This window comes from Ornithorhynchus anatinus, chromosome 1 (genome assembly GCF_004115215.2).
Source record: "Ornithorhynchus anatinus isolate Pmale09 chromosome 1, mOrnAna1.pri.v4, whole genome shotgun sequence".
Taxonomy (NCBI): Eukaryota; Metazoa; Chordata; class Mammalia; order Monotremata; family Ornithorhynchidae; genus Ornithorhynchus; species Ornithorhynchus anatinus.
The window spans coordinates 178,819,880-178,845,692 of record NC_041728.1 but is presented as its reverse complement, the minus strand read 5'-3'; the positions used below and the strand labels follow the sequence as shown (position 1 = coordinate 178,845,692).

General features: G+C 53.3%; 1 protein-coding gene across 2 annotated transcripts in view; it reads right to left on the bottom strand.

Moving 5' to 3' along the window:
* The window catches only part of XRCC5 (X-ray repair cross complementing 5), a 78,557-nt gene that overhangs the window by 4,532 nt on the left and 48,212 nt on the right, over positions 1 to 25,813 (bottom strand). For both annotated transcript variants that reach the window (XM_029073001.1, XM_029073006.1), the window contains exons 16-19: positions 24,637 to 24,706; positions 17,686 to 17,795; positions 13,325 to 13,421; positions 11,986 to 12,053 (exon numbers count right to left, since the gene is read on the bottom strand). In XM_029073001.1, coding sequence (XP_028928834.1) covers positions 11,986 to 12,053; positions 13,325 to 13,421; positions 17,686 to 17,795; positions 24,637 to 24,706 — 345 coding nt within the window. The remainder of the gene's footprint in view (positions 1 to 11,985; positions 12,054 to 13,324; positions 13,422 to 17,685; positions 17,796 to 24,636; positions 24,707 to 25,813) is intronic.

Below are 25,813 nucleotides of genomic sequence, written 5' to 3'. Positions count from 1 at the left end.
GTGCGGGATGGGCCGGAGGAGGAGATTAGTGAGGTGGGGTAGGCGGGGGCGAGTTTATTGAGTCTTTTAAAGCCGATGGGGAGGAGTTTCTGTTTGATGTGGAGGTTGGAGGTTCTTGAGAAGTGGGGAGACATGAACCGAACAATTCTGTTGACAAATGATTTGTGCAGCAGAGTGAAGTATGGATTGGAGTGAGGAGAGACAGGAGGCCGGGAGGTCAGAGAGGAGGCAGACGCGTTAGAAAAAGTGGGATAGGACAAGTGCTCTTATCAGCTTGGTAGCAGTTTGGATGGAGAGGAAAGGGTGGATTTAAGCAATGTTGGGAAGGTAGAAGTGACAGGATTTGGTGACATTGATTACGTGGGTGGAATGAGTGAGATAAGTGGAGGACCATGCCAAGGTTATGGGCATGTGAGATAGGATAGTGGTGCTGTCTACAGTGATGCGAAAGACGGGGGGAACAGGGTTTGGGTGGGAAGATAAGGAGTTCAGTTTTGGACATGTTTAATTTGTGGAGTCAGCGGGACATCCGAGTAGAGAGGTCTTGAAAGCAGGAGGAAGCGCAAGACTGCAGAGAGGAGAGAGATCAGGACTGGAGATGGAGATTTGGGAATCAACTGCACAGAGGTGGGAGTCGAAGCTGTAGAGGCGAATGAGTTCTCTGAGAAAGTGGGTTTTGAGGGAGAAGAGAAGGGGACCCAGAACTGAGCTCGGAGGGAGCCCCAATGTCAGAGGGTGGGAGGAGGAGAAGAAGCCCGCCAAAGAAACTGAGAAGGAGTGGGCAGGGAGATAGGAGGAGAACCAAGAGAGGAAAGGGTCAGTGAAGCCAAGGTTGGATAGAGTTTCGAGAAGGGGGTGGGGTCCACAGTATCAAAAGCAACTGAGAGGTCCAGGAGGATGAGGATGGAGTAGAAGCTGTCAGATTTGGCGAGAAGAAGGCCACTGGGTACCTTAGAGATAGTTGTCGTTGTGGAGTGAAGGGGGCACAAATCAGATTTGACGGGATGTAGGAGCGAACTGGAGGAGAGGAAGTGGAGACAGAGGGGTTAAAAACTCTCTCAAGAAGTTTGGAGAGAAACGGTAGGAGGGAGATGGGGTGACAGCTGGAGGGAGCCGTGGGATCGAGGGAGGGTTTTTTTTCGGGTAGGAGAGACATGAGCGCGTTTGAAAGCGGCGGGGAAGAAGCCGTTAGAAGGCAAACGGTTGAAGAGGGCGGTCAAGACGGAAGGGGGCGAGTTTTAAAACAGTATGAGGGGATGGGGGTCAGAAGCACAGGCGGACGGGTAGGTTTAGAGAGGAGGAGGGAGATTCCACCTTGAGTTACCGCAGGGAACGTAGGGAGAGCCGAAGACGGTGGAAGAGGAGGGTGAATTGGAGAGGCGCAGGGGAGATTTTAGGGAGATGACGCCTGATGCTGTCAATTTTGCTGATGAAGTATGTAGCCAGATCATTAGAGGAAAGAGATAATAATAATAGTGATGATGATAGTATTTGTTAAGCGCTTTCTATGTGCAAAGCACTGTTCTAAGCGCAAGGGGGATACAAGGTGAGCAGGTTGTCCCACGTGGGGCTCACGGTCTTAAGCCCCATTTTAAAGATGAATTAACTGAGGCATAGAGATGGTGAGGGTGGGGGGACAGGAGGTTTGAGAACAGAGTTAAACTTCTGGAACAGCTAGCGGGGGCAGTGGGTTTGGGAGTGAATGAGGAAAGAGAAATATTGTTGTCGGGCAGCTGAGAGGGCCTGAGTGAAGCAGAGAAGAATGAATTTCAGGTGAACAAGGTCAGAGAGATGTGTGGATTTCCTCCAACAGCATTCCACAGCTCGGGCACAGGAGAGGATGCAGGGCTGTGGGTTAGTGGTAAGAGACCTGTGGAGGGGCAGGGAGGAAAGCAGTGACTTAGTGGAAAGAGCACAGGCTTGGGAGTCAGAGCACGTGGGTTCTAATCCTGCCTCCGCCACCCGTCTGCTGTGTCACGTAGGGCAAGTCACTTAACTTCCCTGGGCCTCAGTTACCTCATCTGTAAAAAGGGGATTAAAAGTGTGAACCTCATGTGGGACAACCTGATTACCCGGTATCTACCCCAGCGCTTAGAACAGTGCTTGGCACATAGTAAGGGCTTAACAAATACCCGCATTATTATTATTCAGTGGAGAGGGTGGTGTTGAATGTGTCGATCTGTGCCTGAGGAGAAGGTAGTTTGAGTATAGAGACCAAATGGGGAAGGATGGTTGTCGAATACTGGAGAGGGTTGAAAGAACGGAGGCCTCCGTGGGCAAAAATATTGGGGGAAATGGGTGTTTGGGGGGTGGGTGTACGGGAAAGTGAACAGGTGAGGAGGCTGTGGTCAGATAGAGGAATTTCAGACTTGGTGAGGGTAAGAGACTGAACAATTCCTGGAGATGACGAGATCATGTGAGTGCCCAAATTGGTGAGCGTGTGAGGTGGGATGGAGCAGGAGGTCACTAGAATAAACGAGTGAGAAGAGGTGGACAGTGGAAAGATCATCGGGATCATCCGCATAGCTCCTGAAGTCCCCAAGGATCGACGTAGGGATGGAGAAGGAGGGAAGGAATGTGAGAAAGGCATCAAAATGGTTCAGAAGGTTGGAGGTGGGAGCTGGGACTGGTAGATGACCGGGACTAGTAATCGGAGTGGGTAGTAGAGGCGGATGAGTTGGGCTTGGAAGGAAGGGAAAGAGAGGGATGGGGGAGGCGGGATGGTGCGAAAGCCATCGATGAGGTAGTCAGAGAAGCACCGTTGGTCTAGTGGAAAGAGCATGGGCTCGGGAGTCAGAGGTTGGGGGTTCAGCGTGGCTCAGTGGAAAGAACCCAGAAGGAAGGGGGATCGAGAAGGAAGCCACCTTCTCCCCCTTTTTCCAGTGAGTCCCCCTCCGGAGAGAGCGGCAGGGGAGACTCCGTCGTCTGGGGAGAGCCCGGTTTCGGCGATGGCGAGGAGGAGGAGGGACTGAGACGGGAACAGGTCAAGGATGAAGGGGAGCTTCCCCGTGACGGAGCAGGGGATCCACAGGCCGCGCCTGGCTGAGGCTGTGGGGAGGGGGCCGTGGGTGGGGACAATAAGAGTGGGAGAAAAGGACTGGAGTGAGGTGGTGGGAGCCAGTAGAGGGGGAGGGGGCTGAGGGGTGGCGCTGGGACAGGATTCATTCATTCAATCATATTTATTAAGTGCTTACTGTGTGCAGAGCACTGTACTAAGCGCTTGGGAAAGTATGACAGGGCAGGGGAGAGGGGGTGGGGGGAGTGAAGGAGTGGGGAGGGGTCGGATGGGAATGCACTGAGGAGGGCCGGCCCGTGGGGAGGGGGATGAGGAAGCGCTCTGGGCGTGGGGGGCAGGGGGGATCATCCGTCCAGGCCCATCTCCTCCAAGAAGGCTTCCCTGACTAAAACCTCCTCTCCTCTTCTCCCACTCCCTTCTGTGCCACTCTGACTTCCTCCTTCATTCATCCTCCCTCCCATTCCCACAGCACCTATGTATAATCTATAATGTATTTATCTATTTACATATATTAATATCTGTCTCCCCTTCTAGACTGTGAGCTCACTGTGGGCAGGAATGTGTCTGTCTGTTGTTATAGTGTACTCTCCCAAGTGCTCGGTACAGTGCTTTGCACCCAGCGCTCAATAAATTCGATGGAATGAATAGTTGAAGCCACGTGTGCGAATGAGTTCTCTGAGGGAGTGGGTGTAGATGGAGAAGAGAAGGGGGCCCAGAACCGAGCCATGAGGGACCCCCACAGTGCGAGGGTGGGAGGCACAGGAGGAGCCCACGAAGGAGACTGAGAAGGAGCGGCCCGAGATAAGAGAAGAACAGTCCGTCCCGGGACAGGACAGAATCGGGGAAGCCGAGGTTGGATAACGTTTCCAGGAGAAGGGGGTGGGCCACGGTGTCGGAGGCAGCTGAGAGGCGGAGGAGGATTAGGATGGAGTAGGGGCCGTTGGGTCTGGCAAGAAGATCAGGTGGGACAGAGATTCTGTCTCATCTGATTATCTTGTATCTGTCCCAGGGATCAGCACAGTACACGGCATCATACTAAGGACTTAATGAAGACCATCATTATTTTTACTAAGTCAACTGGTCGATAGTACCCACTGAGGACTTGGTGCCTGGGAGAGGACAATGAGGTGGTTAGAGAAGCACCGTGGTTTAGTGGAAAGAGCCCGGGCTTGGGAGTCAGAGGTCGTGGGTTCAGCGTGGCTCGGTGGAAAGAGCCCGGGCTTGGGAGTCAGAGGTCGGGGGTTCTAATCCCCGCTCCGCCACTCGTCAGCTGGGTGACTTTGGGCAAATCACTTAACTGTGCCTCAGTTCCCTCATCTGTAAAATGGGAATTAAGACTGTGAGCCCCACATGGGACCACCTTGTATCCCCCCCCAACGCAGAGAACAGTGCTTCACACATAATAAGCACTTAAATACCATCATTATTATTATATTACCCCAGCACTTAGAACAGTGTTTGGCACATAGTAAGAGCTTAACAAATACCATGATCGTTATTATTAGACAGACATGACCTCGCCCTCAAAGAGTTTACAGTCTACTGTGCACTATACTGAGCACTTGGACGAGGACAATGGAGTTAGTACACACAATCCCTGCCCTAAAGGAGCTTATAGCTCTGTGGGTGCAGAGCACATGGCCTAGTGGCTAAAGCCCGGGCCTGGGACTCAGAAGGTCATGGGTTCTAATCCTGGCTCCATCACTTGTCCGCTGCGTGACCTTGGGCAGGTCACTTCAGTTCTTTGGACCTCAGTTAATCTCATCTGGAAAATGGGGATTGAGACCGTGAGCCCCACGTGGGACAGGGACTGTGTCCAACCTGATCTGCTTGTATCCACCCCAGCGCTTAGTACAGTGTCTGGCGGATAGTAAGCACTTAACAAATACCACTATTATTACTATTATAATCACTCATCCTATCTGGCCTGGATTACTGCATCAGCCTCCTTGCTGACCTCCCAGCCTCCTGCCTCTCCCAACACCAGTCCATACTTCACTCTGCTGCCCATCATTTTCCTACAAAATGTTCAGGATGTGCCACCCCAATCCTCAAAAAAATTCCAGTGGTTGGCCATCCACCTCTGCATCAGAGAAAAACTCCTCGCCACCAGCTTTGAAGCCGTTCATCCCCTCGCCCCCTCCTACTTCACCTCGCTCCTCTCCTATCCCAACCCTGTCCGCACGCTTTGCTTCTCTAATACTAACCTTCTCATTGTGTCTCAAATCCCGCCTATCTCACCGCCCGGAACACTGAAGTCCCCGAAGATCCATGTGAATGTTCCAGACATTCTGGAATGTTCCATCCTCTGCCTCGTAATAATAATAACAATAATGAAGCTGATGGTATTTGTTAATCGCTATGTGCTAAGCACTGTTCTAAGCGCTGGGGTAGATACAAGGTCATCAGGTGGACCCACAGGGGGCTCCCAGTCTCAATCCCCATTATTACAGATGAGGTAACTGAGGCTCAGAGAAGTTAAGTGACTCGCTCAAGGTCACACAGGTAGCGGAGCCGGGATTAGAACCCAGGTACTTCTGACTCCCAGACCCGTGCGTTCACTCTGTACTGGGCACTGTACTGAGCACTTGGGAGAGTACGGGTTCGAGGAGCTTACAGTTTACTGTGTACAGAGCACTCTATTAAGCGATTGGAATCAATCAATGGTATTTATTGAGTGCTTCCAATGTGCACAGCACTCTGCTAAACACTCGGGACTGCAGAGGCCAGTAGGAGTGTGTTGGATGTGAAGGAGAAGAGAGTTCTAGGCAGGAGGGAGGGCGTGAGAGAGTACGTTGGCGTGAGAGGAGTGGTGTGTGTGAGCTGGCCCAGCACTCAGAACGGTGCTTTGCACATAGTAAGCGCTTATAGAGAAGCAGCGTGGCTCAGTGGCAAGAGCCCGGGCTTGGGAGTCAGAGGTCATGGGTTCGAATCCTGGCTCTGTCACTTGTCAGCTGTGTGACTGAGGGCAAGTCACTTCTCTGTGTCTCAGTTCCCTCATCTGGAAAATGGGGATGAAGACTGTGAGCCTCACGTGGGACAACCTGATTACCCTGTATCTACCCCAGCGCTTAGAACAGTGCTCGGCACATAGTAAGCGCTTAACAAAATACCAACTTTTTTAAATAAATGCCATCATTACTATTATTATTGTAGTAGGAGATCAGCAAGGTAAGGTAGGAGGGAGAGCGTGACTGAGTGCCCTAAAGCCAACGGTGAGGAGTTTCTGTTTGACGTGCAGGTGGATGGACAACCACTGGAGGTTCCTGAGGAGGGCGGAAACACGGCCTTAAGTCTTTTTAGGAAAGATGATCCACGGAGCAGAGTCAAGTGTGGATTGGAGAGAGGCTAAGGCGAGGAAGCAGGGAGGCCGGCGAGCAGCTGGATGCAGTAGTTGAGGAAAACGTGACGAGTCCCTGGAGGCTTCTGGAGCTATTGGGATGATAGAACTGACAGGATTTGGCCATCGAATAGGCTGACTGAATGGGAGAGATGAGTTGGAGGTAATGCCAAGCTCGTGGGCTTGTGAGACAGAGGATGGAACATTCCAGAATTCCCGGAACATTCACATGGATCTTCGGGGACTTCAGTGTCCCTGACGACCTTTCTGCTGCCGCTTCCCCGCACTCCTCAACTCCACTGACCACTGGTTCCACCTCACCCACTCGCCAGCTTGGACACAAGCGCCATCTCATCTTATCCAATCACCGCCCAATCTCCACCCTCACCAACTCGGAGATCCCTGTATCCGACCACGACCCCCTCACCTGCCTTCTCCCCCGACCTCCAAAACCCATCCTATTTCCCCAAAGAGACATCCGATCCCTCAACCTCTTCCCATTTTCCAAAGCCGTCACGTCCCACCCCTATACCTCCTTCTCTTATCGCACAAACCCACACTCTCAACTCCATCCTCGCCACTGAACTCGCTCCCCTGTCCCTCCGTCGATCTCATACCACCTAACCCACAGCCCTGGATCCCCTCCACAGCCTGCTTCCTCCGCTCTCGTGCTCGAGCTGCAGGGCGCTGCTGGAGGAAACCCAGAAAACCGACCTCTTCCATCTCACCTTCATCCCTCTTGCTTTAACTCTGCCCCTCGCTTGTCAGCAACAGGACTTCTCCATCCTTCTTGACTCCCACGCCCACTGCCCACGCCGGATGTTCTAGACGTTTAAATCCCTCGAATCTCCCGTCTCCGCTCCCGCCTCCATCCTCCCCCACTCAGCCCTGCCGATCTCTTGCCCCTGATGACCGGGCCTCCTAGTTCACTGATAAACTGAAACCAACAGGCGTGATCTCCCTAAAATCACCTCTGCTCCTTTTCAGTTCCTCCCTCTTCCCACCCCTTTTTTTGACTCCCCCATCTTTCCCAGCAGGATCTCAAAGGAGATCGCCTTCGAATGGAAAGAGCCCGGGCTTAGGAGTCAGAGGTCGTGGGTTCTAATCCCGGCTCTGCCACCTGTCGGCAGCGTGACTTTGGACAAGTCGCTTTACTTCTCGGTGCCTCAGTTCCCTCATCTGTAAAATGGGGATGAAGACTGTGAACCCCACGTGGGACAACCTGATGACGTATCTACTCTAGTGCTTAGAACAGTGCTTGGCACAGAGTAAGCGCTTAACAAATGCCAACATTATTATTATCGCCTGCCTCCCCTCAAAATCCATCCCTCTCCACCTCTGCCTCCGACTCCATCCCTTCTCGTTTCAAAACGTTTGCCCCCCTCGCCGTCCTCTCCCTGACTGCCATCTTCAAGCATTCACTTCTTCCATACTTTCAAACATGTTCTTGCATCGGCTAGCCTAAAAAACCCTCCCTTGACCCGACGGCTCCCTCCTACCATTCCCCTCCAAACTCCTTCAGCCAGTTGTCTACCCCGGCCGCCTCCACTTCCTCTCCTCCGATTCTCACCCTGAACCCCTCTCGTCGGGCTTCTGCCCCCTTCACGTCATGGAAATGACCCTCTGCGAGGTCACCGATGCGAGGTCACCGATGACCTCCCCTTGCCCCGCCTGGGGCTCTGAGGGGGAGGGAGAACAGGTATTGAATTCCCACTTTATAGATGAGGAAACTGAAGGGAAGAGAAGTTACGGGACCTGCCCAAGGTCACCCAGTAGGCAAGAGGCAAGAGCCAGGATTAGCATCCAGGGCCTCCAACTCCGAGTCACGTCGGTAGGTCAGTCGTAGTTACTGAGCGCTTACCGTGTGCAGAGCCCTGTACGAAGTGCTGGGGAGACCCAATCCCTGCCCACAATGAGTTTACAGTCTGGAGGAGGAGACAGACACCAATATAAACAAATTCGAGCTACGGGCCGGGAGCGGGGGATGAAGCCATGCTGATTTCCTCTCTGACTGACCCCTCTCTGTCACGGATCCAGCCTGTCCCCCTCCTCCTCCTCCTCCCTCGTCCTCTCCCTCTCCCCTCGGGCCAGTGGGGAGTGATAACCACTGATCTGCATTACACACCACCCGCCGGGCTTGAGGGGGAGACCAGATAGAAACTTGCTCGGGGTGACTACCTTTAATCACCCCAAGTGGGCCATCACAAATGCAAATTCTTTTACCTCACTCTTGGGAGAAAGGAGAACGGGCCAACAGATGTTGGCAGGGTTGGAAATTACTTTCGAGGCTGCGGAGGAGAGGTCGGGGGTGGAGGGGGTCTAGCCGCGCGTTCCTCCCCCAGCCACCCTCGCCTCTGCATTGTCAACCGTGCACTTCTTCAGCACTCTGATTCTCACCCCAGCATCACAACACTTCATTAATATCCTTACCCTCTCTTATGTCCCCTCTCCCTAATCAACCAATCAATCACTCCTATTTATTGAGCACAGTGTGCAGAGCACTTGGGAGAGTACATATCGAAGCAGTATGGTGTAGTGGACAGAGCCCGGGCCTGGGAGTCAGAAGGTCATGGGTTCTAATCCCACTCCACCACCTGTCTATGTGGCCTTGGGCAGGTCACTTCTCTGGGCCTCAGTTACCTCATTTGTAAAATGGGGATTGAGACTGTGACTGTGTTCAACCCCCTTTGCTTGTATGTGCCCCAGCGCTTAGTGTAGTTCCTGGTACATAGTAAGAGCTTAATAAATACCATAGTTATTATTATTACAACATACCAGACATTCCCCACCCAAAATGAGCCTCTCCCTAACCTACTTTAATGTCCGTCCCCACCCAGCAGACGGTAAGCTCCTTGTGGGCAGGGGACGTGTCTGTCGGCTCTGTTGTTTTGTAGTTTCCCAAGCGCTGAGGACAGTGCTCTGCATGCAGAAAGCGCCCCGGAAAAATAACGCTGACTGATTGACCGATTGGCCTCCCTCGCCTCTGTGTCCGCTCCCTCCGGCCGAAACGGACTGTTCCGGGCCCCGGACTGGAAAACACAGAGAGGGCCGTCCTGGGCCGCTCTGGGGTTTTTGGAGGTTGGGCTGGGGGTGCGGAGGGAGGGAAAAGGGAAGGCGGGGATCGGGGGATGCTCCCCAGTTCGAGCCCCCCAGGGTTCGCTGAGGGCTCTGCAGTCTGAGACTATTCAGGAAATCCTTGGGGAGTCTATGCTGACTTCCTGTGGCTGTCGGAGGCTGTGGCCCCCACACCAACCCCAGATTGGAAGCTTGTTTTGGGCCGGGAATGTGTCTGTTTATTGTTCTATCGAACTCTCCCAAGCACTTAGTACAATATTCTACACACGGTGGGCGATCAATAAATACGACTGAATGAATAATGAGGGGAGTTGGGCAGGGACCGTCTCTTTCTGTTGCCGAATTGTACATTCCAAGCACTTAGTATAGTGCTCTGCACCTAGTAGGCGCTCAATAAATACCACTGAATGAATGAATGAATGAATGAATGAGTCGAATCAACAAGGCCTTAGGGGAAGGATCCTCTCAAAGAGGAATGAATTCCACTTTGCTGCCAAAACAGCCAGCTGGGTCAGAAGTGAATCAATCCACCCATCATAGTTATTGATCCCCTTTTAGACTGTGAGCCCACTGTTGGGCAGGGATTGTCTCTATCTGTTGCCGAATTGTACATTCCAAGCGCTCAGTACAGTGCTCTGCACACAGTAAGCGCTCAATAAATACAAATGAATGAAAGAATGAATTGAGGAGCACTGTACGAAGGATTTGGGAGAGTACGATTCAACATAGTTGGTAGACTGGTTCCCTGCCCACAAGGAGCTTACAGTCCATTCATTCATTCAATAGGATTTCTTGAGCGCTTACTATGTGCAGAGCACCGTACTAAGTGCTTGGAATGTACAATTCGGCAACAGATAGAGGGAAAGGGGAGAAAGGGGGCTTAGATGAGGGGAGGTGAAGGGGGGAAGAGAGACGGCAGAGGGAAAAGGGGAAGCTCAGTCTGGGAAGGCCTCCTGGAGGAGGTGAGCTCTCAGTAGGGCTTTGAAGAGGGGAAGAGATTTAGTTTGGTGGAGGTGAGGAGGGAAGGCATTCTAGGACCGCGGGAGCACGTGGCCCGGGGGTCGACGGCGGGATAGGCGAGAACGGGGGACGGCGAGGAGGTGGGCGGCGGAGGAGCGGAGCGGGCGGGGTGGGCGGTGGAAAGAGAGAAGGGAGGAGAGGTAGGAGGGGGCAAGGGGATGGAGAGCCTCGAAGCCCAGAGTGAGAAGTTTTTGTTTCGTGCGGAGGTCGATGGGCAACCGCTGGAGGTTTTTAAGGAGGGGAGTGACAGGCCCAGAGCGTTTCTGCGGGAAGATGATCCGGGCAGCAGAATGAAGAATAGACCGGAGCAGGGGGAGAAGGGAGGAAGGGAGATCAGAGAGGAGGCTGACACAGTAATCCAGCCGGGATATTATGAGAGCTTGTACCGGGAATGTAGCCGTTTGGGTGGAGAGGAAAGGGGGGATCTTGGCGATACTGTAAAGGTGAGACCGGCAGGTGTCGGTGACGGATTGGACGTGTGGGGTGAACGAGAGAGCCGAGTCAAGGATGACACCGAGGTGGCGGGCCTGAGAGACGGGAAGGATGGTCGTACCGTCCACAGTGATGGGGAAGTCAGGAAGAGGACAGGGAGTCTAGAGATTCTAGAGAGGGAGCCAGAGATGTAACACGGCATAGTGGATCGAGCACGGGCCTGGGAATCAGAAGGTCACGGCTTCTAACCCTGCCTCGGCCATTTGTCAACTGTGTGCCCTCGGGTGAGTCACTTCACTTCTCTGGGCCTCAGTTACCGCATCTGTAAAATGGGGATTGAGACCGTGAGCCCCTGGTGGGACAGGGGCTGTGTCCGACCCCATTCGCTTGCATCCACCGCAGCGTTTAGTACAGTCCCTGGCACATAATAAATGTATTACCGTTAGGGACCTAAGTGCTGTGGGGATAAGGGAGGGGTGAATAAAGGTTGCAAATCCAAGGGCGAGGGTGATGCGGAAGGGAGTGGAGGAGAGGAAATGAGGGCTTAGTCGGGGAAGGCCTCTTGGAGGAGGTGGGCGTTCAGTAAGGCTTTGAAGGCGGGGAGAGTCATCGTCCGGTGGATGTGAAGGGGGAGGACGTTCCGGGCCAGAGGCGGGAGGTGGGCGAGAGGTCGGGCGGCGAGGTAGACGAGATGGAGGGACAGTGAGGAGGTTGGCATCAGAGGAGTGAAGCGAGCTGGGTTGTAGCAGGAAAACAGGGAGGTGAGGTAGGAGGGGGCCAAGCTTTAAAGCCGAGGGTAAGGAATTGAAGAAGTCACTAAAATGCCGGGGAGGCGGTATGGCCTAGTGGAAAGAGCACAAGAGCCCAGGTCCGGTCCCGGCTCGGCCGCTGGCCCGCTGCGTGACCTCGGGCGAGTCACTTCGCCTCTCCAAGCCTCGACTGTCTGTCCTCTCTCGCCCTCGTAGACTGTGAGTCCGTGTGGGACAGAGACTGTGGCCGATCTAGTTATGTGCTCTCCACCCCAGCGCTTAGCGCAGAGTCGGCGCTTAATACACCCCATCGTTATTGTTTTTCTCATGATAATAAGAAGAATCATAAATACCTCTTGGGCTTCCTCAGTGGTGACTGAGCTTCCCGGAGCTTCGTCTTTGGTGATCAGAGTAATCCCGTCTGAAAAGAAAATCACCTGGTAAAACAACATTCCAGGTCCAAGCCCCCCCCCGCCAACCCCCTCCAGCCTAGTGGAAAGATCCCGGGCTTGGGAGTCAGAGGTGGTGGGTTCTAATCCCGGCTCCGCCACTTGTCTGCTGTGTGACCTTGGGCCAGTCATTTCTCTTCTCTGTGCCTCAGTTCCTTCATCTGTAAAAGGGGGATGGAGACTGGGAGCCCCACCTGGGACAACCTGATTACCTTGTATCTAACCCAGTGCTTAGAACAGTGCTTGGCACATAGTATGCGCTAAGCAAACACCAACGTTATTATTATTACTTAATTTCTCTGGACCTCAGTTCCCTCATCTGTAAAATGGGGATTGAGACTGTGAGCCCCATGTGGGGCAGGGACCGTGCCCTACCCGATGAGCCTGTCTCTCCTCCAGTGCTTAGTAAACTGCCTGGCACATAATGAGCACTTCACAAATACCATAGGAAAAAAACAAAGATAATAATACTTACCTTGCCCAACCTCCCAGGGATGTAATGAGGGATAAAATAATAATTATTATATTTGCTAAGGGCTGGCTACGTGCCAGGCACTGTACTAAGCGCTGGGGTGGATATAAGCAAATCGGATTGGACACAATCCCTGTCCCACAAGAGTCTCATGCATGGTCTTGATCCTTGTCAGCTGTGTGACTGTGGGCAAGTCACTTCACTTCTCTGTGCCTCAGTTCCCTCATCTGGAAAATGGGGATGAAGACTGTGAGCCTCGCGTGGGACAACCTCATTCCCCTCTATCTATCCCAGCGCTTAGAACAGTGCTCTGCACGTAGTAAGCGCTTGACAAATACCAACATTATTAGTAGTAGTAGCAGTGATCCCCATTTGACAGATGAGGTAACACAGGCCCAGAGAAGTGGAGTGACTTGCCCAAGGTCCCAGAGCAGACAAGTGGCGGAGCCAGGATTAGAATCCATGACCTTCTGACTCTCAGGCCTGTGCTCTCTCCACTGCGTCTTGCTGCTTCATACTATGCCATGCTGCTGAGTGTGCTTAGTACAGTGCTTGGCACTTAGTAAGTACTTAACAAATACCATTTAAAAATCAATCAATAAAAAGAAGTTTCCTCGATTCCCAAACCTGGGTTCTTTCCACTGGGCTCTGCGGCTCCTTCTCCCCGTCCTCCCCGCCTCCCCCCCGCAGCGTTCACCTCTTCTACAAGTGTTTTTGGGGTGTTTCCACTTCAAAAGGGGAACTAGAGAGTCAGTGGCCCCCTTACCTTACCTTCAGTGACGCTTTCCCAGAAGTCATTTAACTTCCTTTCTTCCACTTGATCTCGCAGGGCCCGGAGGAAATCATTAAAGTGCTGCTCTCCTGATAACTTTAAAGGAAAAAATGAGCGGTCGGAGAGACAGAGAGAACAGAAAAATCCAACCGGCGTAACCCCAAAGCCTGGCGATACCCACACCAAAGCTCCCTCTACATGGGTGAACTGGAAACCCGAGAAGCAGCCTAGCGGAAAGAGCCCGGGCCTGCGAGTCGTGGGATCGGAGTTCTAATCCTGACGTCGCCACCGGCCTGCTGGGTGACCCTGGGCAAGGCACTTCACTTCTCTGTAGAAGCAGCACGACGTACTGATGCCTGTTTACTGGGATGGACGTCTGTCTCCCCCCGGGTCTGGACTGTGAGACCGCTGTGGGCGGGGATTGTCTCTCTATTGCTGTACTGTCCTCCCCCAAGCGCTCAGTACAGTGTTCTGCACACAGTAAGTGCTTAATAAATACCACTGACTGAATGAATGAATGAGAACACAGGCCTCAGAGTCAGAAAGCCATGGGTTCTAATCCCAGTTCTGCCACTTGTCTGCTGTGCCCCGGTGCCATCTGGAAAATGGGGATTGAGACTGTGAGCCCCACGTGAGACAGGGACTGTGTCCAATCTGATTTGCTTGAATCCACCCCAGTGCTTAGTACAGTGCCTGGCACATACTAAGTGCTTAGCATAGCTTTGTGGAAAGGGCCCGGGCTTGGGAGACAGAGGTCATGGGTTCTAATCCCGGCGGCGCCACTTGTCAGCTGTGTGACCTTGGGCCAGTCACTTCACTTCCTCTGTGCCTCAGTGACCTCATCTGGAAAATGGGGATGAAGACTGGGAGCCCCACGTGGGACAACCCGATCACCTTGTATCCCCCCAAGCGCATAGAACAGCACATAGTAAGCGCTCAACAAATACCATCACTACTATTAACAAACACCGCAATTACTATGATTCATTCATTCATTCATTCAATAGTATTTATTGAGTGCTTACTATGTGCAGAGCACTGTATTAAGCGCTTGGAATGTACAAATCGGTAACAGATAGAGACAGTCCCTGCCCGTCTCGAATCGGGGAGACGGACAGACAAGAACAATGGCAATAAATAGAATCAATTACTATTATTCTCTGGGCCTCAGTTTCCCCATCTATCGAACAGGGATTCAATACCGGTTCTTCCTTCCCCTTAGACTGTGAGCCCCATTTAGGACAGGGGTTAGGTCCAATCTGTTTTTTTTTATCGACCCCAGGACTTAGTCCAGTGCTCGCCTATGAAGCAAAGTCTTATCGTGGCAGGAGAGTTTGCCTTTGCCAATGAGGTTTACAGCTCTGCCACTGAGAGATAATCTGTCATCAGGGCTACCCAGAATGGAAAAGTCTAGGCCGAAGCGCCAAAGTCCATTCAGAAGCAGCACTGCCTTGTGGGTAATAATAATAATAATGATAGTATTTGTTAAGCTCCTACTATGTGCCGAGCACTGTTCTAAGCGCTGGGATAGATACGGGGTCATCAGGTTGTCCCACATGGGGCTCACAGACTTAATCCCCATTTTACATCTGAGGGAACCGAGGCATAGAGAAGTCAAGTGACTTGCCCAAAGTCACACAGCTGATCACTGGCAGAGGCAGAATTTGAACCCACGACCTCTGACTCCCAAGCCCAGGCCCTTGCCACTATGCCATGTTGCTTCTCTGGGTAGAGCTCAGGCCCGGGAGTCAGAAGGTCATGGTTGTGAAGCGGCATGGCTCAGTGGAAAGAGCCCGGGCTTAGGAGTCAGAGGTCATGGGTTCTAATCCTGGCGCTGCCACTTGTCAGCTGGGTGATTTTGGGCAAGTCACTTCACTTCTCTGGGCCTCAGTGACCTCATCTGTAAAACAGGGATGAAGACTGTGAGTCTCACGTGGGATAACCTGATTACCCTGTACCTACCCCAGCGCTTACAACAGTGCTCAGCACACAGTAAACGCTTAACAAATACCAACATGATTATCATTATTATTACTATTATAATCCCAGTCCCGCCCCTTGTCTGCTGTGTGACCTTGGGCGAATCACTTCAATTAAGCGCTTAGTACAGTGCTCTGCACACACTAAATGCTCAGTAAATATGACTGAATGAATGAGTGAATTCTCTGTGCCTCAGTTCCCTCATCTGTAAAATGGGGATCGAGGCTGTGAGCCCCACATAGGACAGGGACTCTATCTAACCTGATTTGCTTGTATCCAACCCAGCGCTTCGTACAGTGCCTGGAACAGAGTACGTGCGTAAGGAATACCATAATTACTACTTTTCACCTGCGCTGGGAAAAGGGGGGAGCTCAGTCTGGGAAGGCCTCTTGGAGGAGGTGAGCTCTCAGTAGGGCTTTGAAGGGGGGAAGAGAGGTAGTTTGGCGGAGGTGAGGAGGGAGGGCGTTCCGGGACGGCGGGAGGACGTGGGCCGGGGATCGACGGCGGGACAGGCGGGGACGGGGGACGGTGAGAGGTGAACGGCAGAGGAGCGGAGCGTGCGGGGTGGGCGGTGGAAAGAGAGAAGGGAGGTGAGGTAGAAGGGGGCGAGGTGACGGAGAGCCTTGAAGCCCAGAGTGAGAAGTTTTTGTTTTGTACGGAGGTCGATAGGCAACCACTGGAGGTTTTTAAGAAGGGAAGTGAAATGCCCAGAGCGTTTCTGCAGGAAGATGATCCGGGCAGCGGAACGAAGAGTAGACTGGAGTGGGGAGAGACAGGAGGAAGGGAGATCAGAGAGGAGGCTGACACAATAATCCGGCTGGGATGTTATGAAAGACTGTACCAGCACGATAGCCGTTTGGATGGAGAGGAAAAGGCGGATCTTGGCGATGTCGTGAAGGGGGGACTGGCAGGTGTTGGTGATGGATTGGATATGTGGGGTGAATGAGAGAACAGAGTCAAGGATTACACTGAGGTTGTGGGCCCGTGAGACGGGAAGGATGGTAGTGCCGTCCACGGTGACGGGAAGGTCAGGGAGAGGACAGGGTTTGGGAGGAAGATGAGGAGCTCAGTCTCGGACGTGTTGAGTTTTAGGTGGCGGGCCGACATCCAGGTGGAGGCGTTCTGAAGGCAGGAGGAGATACGAACCTGAAGGGAGGGGGAGAGAACCGGGGAGGAGATGTAGATTTGGGTGTCATCTGTGTAGAGATGATAGTTGAAGCCATGGGAACGAAGGAGTTCTCCAAGGGAGTGAGTGTAGATGGAGAACAGAAGAGGGCCAAGAACTGACCCTTGAGGAACTCCTACAGTTAGTGGATGGAAGAGGGAGGAGGAGCCCGCAAAGGAGACCGAGAATGAACGGCCAGAAAGATAAGAGGAGAACCGGGAGACGGCGGAGTCTGTGAAGCCAACGTGAGATAAGGTGTGGAGGAGAAGGGGATGGTCATCAATGTCAGAGGCAGCTGAGAGGTCAAGGAGGATTAGGATAGCGTAGGAGCCATCGGATTTGGCAAGAAGGAGGTCACGGGTGACCTTAGAGAGGGCAGTCTCGGTAGAGCGGAGGGGACGGAAGCCAGATCGGAGGGGCTCCGGGAGAGAATGGGAGTTAAGGAATTCTAGGCAGCGAGTGTAGACGACTCGTTCTAGGAGCTTGGAAAGGAAGGGTAGTAGGGAGATAGGGCGATAACTGGAAGGGGAGGTGGGGTCGAGAGAGGGGTTTTTTTAAGGATGGGGGGGGGGGGGCGGCCTTGGGCACGTTTGAAGGCAGAGGGGAAGAAGCCATTGGAGAGTGCGTGGTTAAAGACAGAAGTTAAGGAGGGGCGCAGGGAAGGGGCGATGGTTTTTATAAGGTGAGCGGGAATGGGGTTCGAAGCACAGGGGGAGGGGGTGGCACTTGCGAGGAAGGAGGAGATCTCCTCTGAAGATGCTGCAGGGAAGGATGGAAAAGTAGGGGAGAGGATTGGGAGCGGAGGGGAAGGAGAAGGGGGAGGGGTGACTTTGGGGAGCTCAGACCTGATAGTGTTAATTTTCCTAACGAAGTAGGTGGCCAGATCATTGTGGGTGAGGGATGAGGGAGGGGGAGGAACGGGGGGCCTGAGGAGAGAGTTAAAAGTCCGGAACAATTGGAGGGGGTGACGGCCATGGGCGTCGATGAGGGAAGAAAAATAGTTCTGCCTGGCAGAGGAGAGGGCAGAGTCAAGGCAGGAAAGGATAAATTTGAAATGAATAAGGTTGGCTTGGTGCTTAGACTTTCTCCACTAGTCGATTATCATTATGTCAGTCAGTCAACTGTATTTATCCAGCACTGACTGTATGCAGAGCACTGGACTAAGCGCTCTGGGGCGTCCAACGGAAAGATATCGAGGGGGAGGGACGTCATTACCTGGACGGCCTCCTGGCGGAAAGTTCTGATGCAGTCGAGGCTTTTGAGGTAGTACTGCAGCCCCTTGGCCTCCAGGAACTGGTGGATGCGGCTCGCCAGCTGCTGGCCCACTGGGGAGATAGGAAGCGGAACGCCGGGTTTCTCGCGGGGTCTCAGGCCTGGCCCCCCTCTCTCGTTCTCTTTAGGTGAGGGAGGGTGGGTGCTCTAGACTGTCAGCTCCTCGTGGGCTGTTCGTTCATTCATTCCATCGTATTTACTGAGCGCTTGCTGCGTACCGAGCACTGTCCTAAGCGCTTGGGAGAGTCCAACAGGACAAGAAGCAGACACGTTCTCTGCCCCCAGTAAGTTGAATTTGTCTGTTCCATTGTGTTGTATTCTCCCAAGTGCTCAGTACAGCGCTCTGCACACAGGAAGCGCTCAAAAAATAGGACCGACTGACCGGTTGAGGACCGGCCACGTCCGGTGAGCCCAGCCAACCCGAGCCTCAGGGCACCCTGTGGGTCCGGCCCAGCTGGGGGAGGGCAGACCGCACCGGTGACCCGAGGCCGTGCGCAAAGAGCCCGGCCTGGGAGTCAGGGACACCGGCCCTGGCCTGCTGGGGGAACCTTGGGCGAGTCCTTTACTTCTTCTTGGGCCTCAGTTTCCTCTGTCTAGTGGGGATTGGATACCTGTTCTCCTTCCCCCCCTAATAATGATAACAATTGTAGGCTTACTGTGTGCCAGCCACTGTACTAAGCGCTAAGGTGGGTGGATGCAGCGCGGCTCAGTGGAAAGAACCTGGGCTTCGGAGTCAGAGGTCATGGGCTCGACTCCCGGCCCTGCCACTCGTCAGCTGTGTGACTGTGGGCAGGTCACTTAACCTGTGTCTCATTTCCCTCATCTGTAAAATGGGGATTAACTGTGAGCCTCACGTGGGACAACCTCATGACCCTGTATCTCCCCCAGCGCTTAGAACAGTACTCTGCACGTAGTAAGCGCTTAACAAATACCAACAACATTATTATTATTATTATTACAAGCCAATCGGGTTGGATGCAGTCCCTGTCCCACGTGGGGCTCACGGTCTTCAACCCCATTTCACAGATGAGATAACTGAGGCACAGAGACGTGAAGCGACTTTCATTCATTCATTCAACTGTACTCATCGAGTGCTTACTGCGTGCAGAGCACTGTACTAAGCGCTTGGAAAATACAATTCGGCAACAGATAGAGAAAATCCCTACCCGACAATGGGCTCACAGTCTAGAAGGGAGGACACCGACGGCAAAACGAGTAGACAGGCATCAATAGCACCAAAATAAATAGAATTATAGATATATACACATCATTAATAAAATAAATAGAATAACAAATACGTACAAATATACACAAGTGACTTACCCAAGGTCAGGCGGCGGACAAGTGGCGGAGCAGAATTAGAACCCAAGACCCTCTGACTCCCAAAGCAGCGTAGCTCAGTGGAAAGAGCACGGGCCTTGGAGTCAGAGGTCATGAGTTCAAATCCCAGCTCCGCCACTTGTCAGCTGCGTGACTGTGGGCAAGTCACTTCACTTCTCTGTGCCTCAGTTCCCTCATCTGTAAAATGGGGATGAAGACTGCGAGCTCCACGTGGGACAACCTGATAGCCCTGGGTCTACCCCAGCGCTTAGAAAAGTGCTCTGCACACAGTAAGCGCTTAACGGATACCAACATTATTGAAGCAGCGTGGCTCAGTGGAAAGAGCGCGGGCTTGGGAGTCAGAGGTCACGGGTTCTAATCCCGGCTCCGCCGCCAGTCAGCTGTGTGACCTTGGGCGAGTCACTTCACTTCTCTGGGCCTCGGTTACCGCATCTGTCAAATGGGGATTAAAAAGCTGTGAGCCCCACATGGGACAGCCTGATCACCTTGCATCCCCCAGCGCTTAGAACAGTGCTTTGCACATAGTAAGCCCTTAACAGATACCACAATTTATTCACTATGCTGCTTCTCCAGAGCACTGTAGTAAGCGCTTGGGAGAATACAATAGGACAGAGTTGACAGGCACGTTCCCTTCCTCTAGACTGTAAGCCCATTGTGGGCCCGGAATGTGTCTGTTATACTGATATAGATCGGGGCTGACTTTAGACCGCGAGCCCCACGTGGGACAGGGACTGTGTCCGATCTGATGGCGGTGTATCTACCCCAGCGCTGTACTAAGTAAGCACTTGGAGTAAGCACTCAGCAAATACTACCGAAATAATGAGGACAACGGGCCCCATCCCCTTACCCCCGCCTACCTCACCTCCCTCCTCTCCTTCTCCATCGCAGCCCGCACACTCCGCTCCTCTGCTGCCGCTAACCTCCTCGCTGGGCCTCCTTCTCGCCCGTCCCGCCGTCGACCGCTGGCCCACGTCCCACTTCTGGCCTGGGACGCCCTCCCTCCTCACAGCCGCCAAACTAGCTCTCTTCCCCTCTTCCAAGCCCTACTTAGAGCTCACCTCCTCCAGGAGGCCTGCCCACACTGAGCCCCCCTTTCCCTCTGCTCCTCCTCCCCTCCCCATCGCCCCGACTCCCTCCCTCTGCTCTACCCCCTTCCCTGCCCCACAGCAGTTGTGTATATCTGTACATATTTATTATTCTACTTATTTTATTGTTGCGTATATATCTATCATTCTATATTTCTATTTTGACGCTATTGATGCTTATCTACTTGTTTTGTTTTGTTGTCTGTCTCTCCCCTCTCCCCTTCTAATAATAATAATAATAATGTTGGTATTCGTTAAGCGCTTACTATGTGCCGAGCACCGTTCTAAGCGCTGGGGGAGATACAGGGTGATCAGGTCGTCCCCCGTGAGGCTCACGGTTAATCCCCATTTTCCAGATGAGGTAACTGAGGCCCAGAGAAGTGAAGTGACCCGCCCACAGTCACCCAGCTGACGAGTGGCGGAGCCGGGAGTCGAACCCGTGACCTCTGACTCCGAAGCCCGGGCTCTTTCCACTGAGCCACCCCGAGGGTGTCGTTGGGTAGGGATTGTCTCTATCTGTTGCCGAACTGTGCTTTCCAGGTGCTTAGTACAGTGCTCTGCACACAGTCTAAGGGCTCAATAAATACGACTGAATGAATGAATTAATCCTCATTTTACAGATGAGGAAACCAAGGTACGGAGAAGTGAAGTGACCCGCCCGAGGTCACACAGCAGAACCATCGCAGACGCGGGACGGGCAACCCCCGGGGGTTCTTTGAGGAGTGGGGAAAGGCGGACGGAGTGGTTTTTGGAAAAACGACCTGGGCGGCAGAGTGAGATATGGACTGGAGTGGGGAGAGGCAGGAGGCTGGGAGCTCAGCGAGGAGGCTGATGCAGTCATCCAAGAGGGAGAGGAGGAGCGACTGGATTGACGGTAGCGGTCTGGCTGGAGAGGAAAGGGAGGATTTTAGCGATGTGACGAAGGTGGGACCGGAAGGATTGCATGTGTGGGTTGAATGAGAAAGATTAGTCGAGGATAACGCCAAGGTTACGGGCTCGTGAGGCAGGGCGGCTGGTGGTGCTGTCTGTAATTTCTTCATCTGTACTGATATTAATGTCTGTCTCTCCCTCTAGACTGTAAGCCCACGGTGACCAGGGAACGTGTCTGTCACATCGTACTCTCCCAAATGCTAAGGTACGGTGCTCTGCAGCACACAGTATGCGCTCAATAAATACGACCGACTGACTGACTACAGTCAGGCAGCGGGCCGGAGGCGGAATCGGAACCCAGGTCCCCCCGACTCCCAGCCCCGCGCTCCTCCCACCGGGCCGCGCCGCTCCTCGCCCGCTATATCGGAGGACAGCACGGGAGCGTGGCCGGCGGCTCACGAAACGGGGCCGGCGGGGGCGGAGGCGTTGCCGGCCCGCCTTCCCGAGAAGAGAACGTCGCCCGCCCTCTAGGGTGATTTTTCCTCACCGATAGCTCGCTGAGTCGATCCCAGGCTCCCCGGCTCCCCAACTTAAGTCTCGGCCCATTATTTTCACGCTTAACGATTTTCTCGTTAAATCCTGTAATTTCTTAGAAATTGCACTAATAAAAGCACGTCCCGCCCGGCTGCCTCCCCACCTACCCCCCACCTCGCCTGCTGCCTCTTTCCTGTTAAATTCAAACCCCGGGCCCCGGGAGGGGGTCGCCGGGAGCTTTAATGGCCTGAACCCGCTCCTCCGCACCTCCGCGAGAGGTTCCGCTCGTTTCCTGCTCGGACCTCTCGTCGTCCGCGGCCGTTGCCGTCGGCCGGGATTGGGGCCGGGGCTCGGCAGCTGTGGGAAGGAATCCCGAATCCTTTTGGGATGGTATTCGTTCAGCGTTTGCCACAGGTCTGCCGTGTGACCCCGGGCAAGTGACTTCATTTCTCTGTGCCTCAACTACCTCATCAGAGAAGCAGCGTGGCTCAGTGGAAAGAGCCCGGGCTTGGGAGTCAGAGGTCATGAGTTCGAATCCCAGCTCTGCCACTTAGCTGTACGACTGTGGGCGAGTCACTTCACTTCTCTGTGCCTCAGTGACCTCATCTGTAAAATGGAGATTAAGACTGTGAGCCCCACGGGGGACAACCAGATTCCCCTGTGTCTACCCCAGCGCTTAGAACAGTGCTCGGCACATAGTAAGCGCTTAACAAATATCAACATTATTAAGAAGGGGATAAGAGTGCGAGCCCCATGTGAGACAGGGACGGAAAGTACGGGGATTCAATCCCCGTTCTCCCTGTAAGCCTCCACGTGTCAGCCCCATGTGGGACAGATACGGTGTCTCACCTGATCAACCTGCATCTCTGCCAGGGCTTAGAACAGTGTTGACCCCTAGTAAGCGTTTAACGGACAATAATAATAATAATGTTGGTATTTGTTAAGCGCTTCCTATGTGCCAAGCACTGTTCTAAGCGCTGGGGGGGGGGATACGAGGATATTGGGTTGTCCCACGTGGGGCTCACAGTCTTCTTCCCCATTTTACAGATGAGGTAACCGAGGCACAGAGAAGTCAAGTGCCTTGCCCAAGGTCACACAGCTGACAAGTGGCAGAGCCAGGATTAGAACCCATGACCTTTGACTCCCAAGCCCGTGCTCTTTCCACTGAGCCACGCTGCTTCTCTAAAATATGGTTGCAATGGATACGGGTCTTTGCACGGAGGAGGTTAAATCCTACTCTCTCCTACTCAGACTGTGAGCCCCACGAGGGACAGGGACTGTGTCCACACTGATAAACCTGTCTCTACCCCAGCGCTCCGGACGGTTCTAATCCCCGCTCCGCCATTTGTCAGCCGCGTGACCTCGGCCAAGTCACGTCACTTCTCTGGGCCTCGGCTCCCTCATCCGTAAAATGGGGATGAAGACCGGAAACCCCACGTGGGACAGGGACCGTGTCCAACCTGATTCGTGCGTATCGCCACCGGCGCTTGATACGGTGCCTGGCACATGATAATGATAATAACGGTAGTTTTTAAGCGCTTACTCTATGTGCCAAGCACTGTTCTAAGCGCTGGGGTGGATATAAGTTAATGAGGTTGTCCCAAGTGCGGTTCACAGTCTTAATCCCCATTATACAGATGAGGTATATGAGGCCCAGAGAAGTGAAGTGACTTGCCCACAGTGGCGGAGCCGGGATTAGAACCCATGACCTCTGACTCCCAAGCCCGGGCTCTTTCTACTGAGCCACGCTGCTTCTCCTAGTAAGCATAGTAAGCGCTCAGCAGATTCCATTAACAACAAACAGTAACAAGAACTTCCTCTGGGTGCCTGGTCACGAGCTTTCATGACATCCAACTTCATCCCTTTCCCCTCCCTCTTGGGTCCCTGAGATCCGGGACCCTTCCCCGCTTAGAACAGTGCTCGGCACATAGTAAGCGCTTAACAAATACCAACATTGTTATTCCCCATTTCTGAGCTGCAGAGTCGTCCCCCCAACCCTTCTGTTAATCAACCAATCAATCAATCAAGGGTATAATGGAGCACTTACTGTATGCAGAGCACTGTACTAAGCGCTTGGGACAGTGCAATGCAACAGAGCTGGTAGACACGTTCCCTGCCCGTTGTCTCTTCACTTGGATCTGTGATCTTTGGGGCAGAGCACTGTACTAAGCACTTGGGAGAGTACAATATAGCAATAGACAGCCATAATCCCTGCCCACAATGAGTTTACAATCCACCCGCAAGCCCAAAACATATTATGCACATATCTCTACATATATTAAATCACTCATTTATTCAGATTAACGTCCGTCTCCCCTGCTAGACTGTAAGCTCATTACGGGCAGGGAACGTGGCCGCTAATTCTGTTAGTCTGGTACTCGGCACATAGTAAGTGCTCGATGAATACCACGTACGTAGTAAGTGCTCCATAAATACCATGCGCGTATTAAGCTCTCCGTAATAACAGTACTTGTTTAGCACTTACTATGTGCCAACCACTGTTCTAAGCACTGGGGTAGATACAAGGTAATGAGGTTGTTCTACGTGGGGCTCCCCACGTCTTAATCCCCATTTTGCGGATGAGGTCACTGAGGCACAGAGAAGCGAAGTGACTTGCCCTAAGGAGCCGGGATTAGAACCCACGACCTCTGGCTCCCAAGACCGGATTCTTTCCACTAGGCCACGCCGCTTCATAGTAGGTGCTCCGTAAATACCATGCCCGTAGCGAGCACTCGATAAATACCATGCAAATAGCAGATGCTCCCAAAATAGCATGCACGTAGTAAATGCTCCATAAATACCACGCACGTAGTAAGTGCTCTGCCGACTGACTGACGGACGGACTCACTCATTCAATCATATCTATTGAGCACTAACTGTGTGCAAAACACTGCACTGAGTGCTTGGGAGAGTCCACTGTAACAACAAAAGGATCGGAGGGGCCGATCGGACGGGATCGGCCCACCCGTTCCCCGGACACGGAGAACTCGCGCCGTTGGGAGCCGAGGGTCCTGGGCCGGGCCGGCCTCTCCGCCGAGGGGCGGGCGGGGGGAACGGGGCTCACCTTCCTTGAAGTTGGCGTTCTTCTGCCTGACCAGGAAGCGGAAGTTTTCGGCGGGGTTCACGCTGCCCACCTGCGAAACAACCCCCCGACACCAGAACCGTGGGTCACCGCTCGCCTCTGCCCCGACCCGGAGAAACGGGAGAACCCACGGGGCTCCGTGCGGCCGGCCGGCTGGCTCGTGGGAGCTCCGCGAGAGACGCGCGGGGCCACACGGAGGCAGAAAAGCCGCACGGCCTAGCAGTGAGAGCCCTGGGCCCGGGAGTCAGAGGACCTGGCTTCTAATCCCGGCCCTGCCACACGTCTGCTGGGAGAACTTGGACGAGTCACGTCACTTCACTGGGCCTCAGTCTCCTCATCTGGAAAATGGGGATTCAATACCTGTTCTCCCTCATGCTTAGACTGGAGCCCCTCTGGGACAGGGATTGTGCGTGACTTTGTTTTTTTATGGTAATAATAACGTTGGTATTTGTTAAGCGCTTACTATGTGCAGAGCACTGTTCTAAGCGCCTGGGAGGATACAAGGTGGTCAGGCTGTCCCACATGGGGCTCACAGTCTTAATCCCCATTTTACAGATGAGGTAACTGAGGCACAGAGCGGTTAAGTGACTTGCCCACAGTCACCCAGCTGACATGGTACTGGTTAAGCGCTTACTAAGTGGAAAACACTGTTCTAAGCGCTGGGGCAGATGCAAGCTAAATAGGTTGGACACAGTCCCTGTCCCCCACGGGCCTCACGGCCTAAGTAGAAAGGCAAACAAAGAAGCAGCACGGCGCAGCGGATAGAGCCCCGGCCTGGGAGTCACAGCTAGTATTGTGCCAGGGCTCAGTAATTGATTAATGATGGTACTTGTTAAGCGCTTACTATGTGCAAAGCGCTGTTCTAAGCGCCGGGGAGCTTGACCCATGTGGGGCTCCCAGTCTTAATCCCCATTTTACAGAAGAGGGAACTGAGGCCCAGAGAAGTGAAGTGACTTGCCCAAAGTCACACAGCTGACCGGCGGTGCAGGCGGGATTAGAACCCATGACCTCTGACTCCCAAGCCCGGACTCTTTCCACTGAGCCACGCTGCTTCAGTACAGTGCCTGGCACGTAGTAAGCGCTTAACGACACCCTCTAGACTGTAAGCTCTTTATGGGCAGGGGACACGTCTGCTAATTCTGTTGTCCTATCCTCTTCC